Consider the following 6,000-nt stretch of genomic DNA (forward strand, 5'->3'; position numbering starts at 1 on the left):
AAGCAGGTCCTCCAACAGGTATGCCGAGGAGCCTCGTCGCTTTTCTAGCTATGCCCCCCAGGGACATCCCAGCAGTTACCAGTACAGCCATGATGCTCATGCCGACTATGTCACTGTTGAACCCGACGAGACCGAGGATATGAGACAGCGCTTCGAAAGGATGGGACGTGAAAGAAAGTCGAGGTATCCACCCTCCTCTTCTGGTTACCGATATCCCCCTTCTTCTTCTTCTTCTCATTATGAGCACCCGCCATCTGAATCTCACCGTCGCAACCGATCTTCGACTAGGCAATACGAAGAGCCCCCTCGTCGCAGCTCTCATAGCTACCGTGGCCCGGGAAATGAAGACCCGAGAAATGAAGAAATCGAGATTGTCGACGCGGGGTCGTCTCCGTATGTTGCTCCCAGCAGTAAGCGCGGCCGTCAATATCCTCCTCGATCCGGTTCCGGTCGTAGACGTGCCTACGGGCCCTACGATGAACCACCTCGTACTCCAGACCTGCCTCCCGCTCCGTATATTTACATTGGCACGTGGGATCCCGAGGGCAACCAAATCGACTGAACAGGTTCATTAAGACAGCTGGCTTGTTGTTGTGATGAGCTGTGCCTTGCCTCTCAAGGTAGGCCATGTAGGTATAAGACGAGAGATAAGATAGAACAGTGCATTTTCAGGAGTTCGGGGCATGGTTTCACTGGAGAGGTCAGGTAAGGTAGGTTGGGGAAAAGAAAAGCAAACTCTGGCATTGGGCAGCAAAGCTGGACCACTTTTTAGGCCAAAAGGGGGAAAGCGCAGGAAGCGACATCAAACATGGCTTTAAATATCAGCTCTTCAATTCGTCGTTATCCACCGTCCTATGCTAACGTTTTGCACATATGTGAGTTCTGTGGACCCAGTCGGCACTGGCGCCGTGCGCTGAAAATCTGCCGGGCCGGTCCACGTTGTTAATCCGGCTGACATTTCCATGTGTTGGTTCTCCGGCTAAGGTAAGATGATGCAGCATACATGCAATTATGTAATCTCACAGCCAATCGTTCCTTCCCAGGCTGGTTGAAGACAGTTGGGAAGGTGCGTGTTCCAGCTCACCACGTAGCTGCCAGCTGATGCAGGTTGGCAGCTTTGCTTCTTGGGCATCGCTCGCCCTGCCAATACACACAACTTCATGCCTTGGAGTTCTGCCACGAGAAGCATTGCACTGCATTATCTTGGCCCAAGCCGCTCAACATATCATGTGTGGTGCCTTATTACTCGATGGGCATCTGCTCCCAGTTTCTCAACCAAAGCCTTGCCACTCGGGCTTCAGTATCGTTCTGCTTTTTTGGCAGAACGATATATCTGAGAGTCGCCATTCATTCCACTTTTTCTTTTGTTTTTCCTTCTCCTTCTTGACACAATTTGGTCAGCATCATTCTTCAGTTCTCCTTCACAGCTATCATCAATGTTTGAATACCTTTTCACCGTCCCCAAGGTAGTGGCTACTGCGCTACAAGAGAAGATCAGGCAAAATGGGCCACAACAACAACAGCAGAACACCGACGCAGGACGATCCCAATATCACTACAACTACAGAATGGGACTCAGGTGATAGTGAGGGCGTCGATTATGTCTACCAGGACAACCGCAAGCCCTCACCCCCTTCCGACAAGAAGACCGTGAAGGCCAGGAGTCCAAGGAGGAAGAGATCACCCAAGGCAAAACCCAGCTGCCACAAGTGCGTATGTGGAGCAACTTTACACACGCCTGCTGCTGACGAAGATGTCGGCGAAGAAACCGTCTTTGAGTTAGACACCGGCTCTGAGAACGACGGATCCCACCGGAGCCATCCGACGAGGCCAAAATCCCCTCCTACGCCTGAGCCCAAGTCGCCAACCCCTGAACCCATTCCACAGCCCACCCCGGAGAGCCAGGAAAAGAGTCGCAAGGTCAAGAAGAAGAAGAGCGCTACCAAGAAGAGTCACTCCAAAAGGTCTCCATCTCCGTACATTGAGGAGTACCCCGAGCAGGCTACTAGGCCAACCATCCTTTTGAGAGAGCACAAGGCTCCCCGAAGGTTCTCCACATCCGATGCCAAACGTGCGGTCGACACCGAAGAGCGCTCCTCGCCGACGTCTTCTGCGAGAGGCAGATCACCCCCAGCCAGACGCTTTTCGACCGCATCTCCGGACAAAGCGGCGAGACCTTCCCCCAAACGACCTTCGCACCGTCGACATCATCTTGCAGCCATGCAAAGTGCGGAGGGCGAGCACCCCCTTGGGACAACACCACCCAAGAAGCTCATCGGCAACCATGGGGACCGCGACCAGGTCTCCGAGGTGGAAGACACTGGGCCGCCATTTCCACGCCAAACACATCATGGCTCAAGTAACCAAATACCCAAAAACATTACTCGCAGTTCAGCCTGGACGGAGCATCAGCCACAATATTCGTCATCATGGCCGCTTAACCCAGGTTTCCATCACCCACCGGGACAACCACCTCAGCAACCCGCACAGCAAGACCTTCAGTACGACAGCGATGACGAGAGTGAACATGATACACCACACAACGAGTCCAAGTTTGCGGACAACACTTTTTCGAGACCGTCTAGACAGTCTTCATTCATGGGGCACCAGTGGCAGATGGATGAAGAGTTGAAGAGAGATAGGGAGTGGGAGGAGGAACAAGAGAGAGAAAGAGAAAGGATATTGGAAAGGGAACGAGCTCTGCAGAGAGCTCGAGAGTTGGAGATGGAGAGGGGCTTGAGCAGAGAAAGAGCACGGGAGATGGAACGCCAACGAACACAGAGAGAGTTTGAAGAGCGACAACGATTCGAACGAGAGCAAGAGGAGCGACGACGCCACGAGGAGCGTGAGCGTGAGCGTACCCGTTCTATGCCCCACCGGCGCCGAACAATGCCCGCCCGGTTGGCTGTAGGAAATATGGATCAGGGCCCCAAGTCTGTGGTCACGGAGCTATGCGATATTTGGCGTGGCCGTGCTTCCGACTGGGAGTCTCCATATCCTTCAGACAATGAAATCTACTCCGACGACGACGACGACATGGGCCACCACAATCGACTTTTCCACCACGGTGGTCCATCAAGGTTACTGCTCCTCGACAGCTGCCCACCGCGAGAGACTTCCCCCTCACTGCTCCCACCACACGGAGCTAGAAGTCATTTTGGTCTCGCTCCTATGGGGCGCCCGCCTGCACCGACAACGAGATCCCGTTCCCCTGCTCCCTTCCCAGGTCCCCGTTTGGGTCGCACTTGGGCAGGTCATTCAAGCAGCAATACGGTGAACGGGTTCTTGCTGTTGGAGGCGGGGCCCCTGATGATGGAACCTGAGATGATGGATGAGGATGAACAAGGGGAGGAGATGTTCCCACAAGGCACTGATCCTGCGCATCGAGGGTGGACGTATCCAATGGTGAGTCCTGTTTCGGAACCGCCTCGACTTTCACGGTCGGTGGTTTTGAGAAGACGGTCGATGGCACCGGATGAGCCACCTATTTTTTGCGCGAGGAAGACGAAGGAGATGTTGTCGCCTACGCCGGTTAGGGCAAAGAGGTTTGATTTTGAAGGTTGGGGTCGCGATAGGAGTTCGAGGAGTTCGTTGGGGTTGGGGTTGATGGGTTGAGAGGGGAGGCAAGGCTACTAGACCTACATCCTCGGGAGAGGGGGAGTTTGGAGTTGGACGTTCAGTTGGGGGTGCAGGCAAGGCTACTAGGCCTGCCTATAGGGATTGAGAGGTGGTGGTTGTGATATCATGGATGCTAAATGGTGTCTAGATGGTTGAGCATTCGCATGTGGGGAGTTGGTGGCTGTGACATGATTGCATACGACTCGGCGTTTCAAAAAGAGGGTATCAGGTTTTGTTCTCGGTGGTGTGATGAGGAATTTCAGAGGGCTAGAGCTGGAGGTCATACGGAGTCTTTTTGTTGTTTGTTGGCGGTGGGCAGATAATACGTATTTGAGAAGGAGGACGGACCTGAATTGTATCGACAAAGACAAGAAGGAAGTGGAGGATATTCAAGCTCATCAGCACGCATATTTCCTTTGTATAGAATAATAATTAGTAGATAGATATGATCGTTATGACCAACTGAGCAATAGATCAGATCTGTCGATAGATGTTCGAGGCGTTTATGGCGTGTTTGACGTGGTACATTTGCGGAAAATGTAGTCAAGGCAGTTTGGAGCAGACCTTGGGACCCAGCCGTTTCCTTGTGTTCATGTTCCATGTCCAGCTGCAAAGGGTGTTGCGGTATGTTGGTTGGTAATCAGAGCCATTGTTGTACAAGCGGAGCGAGAAAGAAAAATGGTGCAACTATCAAAAGTTGTTTGGTGTCGACGAGGACATACCGTCCTCGACCTTCCGCCCATGACTGGACGGGCGAACCGAGGATGATTGCCTGAAGTGGAGAGGGCCAATTCCTGGTTGTGATATTTGTCAGAAAGAGGGTGACAGGCTTTCAATTCGCATGGCTTTGTTCTGTTCGATGGACCTTGCGGTCAGTTAGGTAGACATTTTGGTTCGGAAGGAGGAGGAGGCTTCAGTGAGAGCTTAGGTCGTTGGTGGGTGAAGCAGTTCTGGCGATATTTATTAACGTACATTATCAGTGAGTCGTGCATATCAGTGGGTCGCGCACTCTCTACCACCCTACTACAATTACCCTCGATTATAACACCACCAACATTAGGAATTAACTACAATTACATCAGAAACAGCTGAATCAGATGATTCTGCAGCCTCCTGGCAAGTGCGTGCATTATAGCCAGGCTTGCCGCATATACCACAGCACTGAGTCTTCGTACGAGACCCCCCTGTACCACTACCACTTTATCGATTTTCCTGGATTACCTGCTTACCCACAGCCTTCTGATCCAGTAGATCCTATACCTCTTGTACGGCAAGTGACCCTCCAAGCCTCACACGTGTTTTTTTAGCTCTCCGTCTCTTACTAAGTGCCTTATTAGCCTTTCGCAGTACCGAGAGCTCCATACGTAAAAGAGCCACCTCGTGCATTACAGTCATCGTACCTTTAGTTAATTAATTTATAATAACTAATATAGATATTGGAGAGTTACTTTAATAGTTTAATATCCGAGTTTTAATAAGCTTTAATTATAAGGTAGCTTCTCGAGGGTTATATAATATTTAGGAGAATTAAGGGAGTACCGTGCCCGGCTTTAAGGATAGGGGTATTAGTGTATAAAACTTTATATTTAATTTAAAAAGTACCCTCTTTAAATCGTATAATATAAAGCTAATACCCGTAAAGCTATCCTATATATTCTTCTTTATTATAAAAGCGAAAAAAGTTTCGCGGAAAGTATAAAAGAACTTGAGCTTATTTAAGTAATTAATATATATACGTATTAAATCCTTAATCTAGTAATTATACGTTTACTTTAATAGCCTAAAATAATTAATATCGAGTAATTAAAAATAATATAAAAAATATAAAGGTATATAAAGTATAATAATATTATTTTATTAATAATAATATTTAAATTTAATTAAATAATAACTTTTATAGCCGTTAAAAATTAATAATTAATATTTACTTTTTATCCGGAGCGCTATATAGTAATTAAAATATTTAATTTAATTTAAATTTACCGGATTAATAGTCTAACTATTATCGGTAATTATAATATATTAAGTAGATAGTAAATTATATTTAATATATTAATTAATAAAATAATATTATACAGTTAAAATAATAAAAGGAAAAATAGTTTAACTAAAGGTATTAACTCTTTAAATTACTATTACTTATTTATAATTATTAAACTAAATTAATTTCGCTTTACTAAAGCCGTCCGAAATTATAATTACTATACTCGTAAAAATAATATTTATTATAAACTTAATTTCGTCGAAATTATAAATATTATTATTTATAATACTATATTTCACTTTAATATTTCGTATAAACGTGTCACGGACCTGACATAAGTGGGGAGCGCGGGGCGCGACCGTCCAACTATTGGAACGGAAAAGTGGGAAGTCAGATTG

The 6,000-nt window shown here is 47.4% G+C and overlaps 1 protein-coding gene across 1 annotated transcript; it reads left to right on the forward strand.

The window, feature by feature from the left end:
• Positions 1-1,503: 1,503 nt before the first annotated feature.
• Positions 1,504-3,615, forward strand: PODANS_1_21320 (uncharacterized protein; the record flags this gene model as incomplete). The annotated part of the gene is made up of 1 exon (XM_001903056.1): positions 1,504-3,615. The coding sequence occupies one exon, from the start codon at positions 1,504-1,506 to the stop codon at positions 3,613-3,615; it is 2,112 nt and encodes a 703-aa protein (XP_001903091.1).
• Positions 3,616-6,000: the final 2,385 nt, after the last annotated feature.

Source organism: Podospora anserina, chromosome 1, assembly GCF_000226545.1.
Source record: "Podospora anserina S mat+ genomic DNA chromosome 1, supercontig 5".
Lineage (NCBI taxonomy): Eukaryota > Fungi > Ascomycota > Sordariomycetes > Sordariales > Podosporaceae > Podospora > Podospora anserina.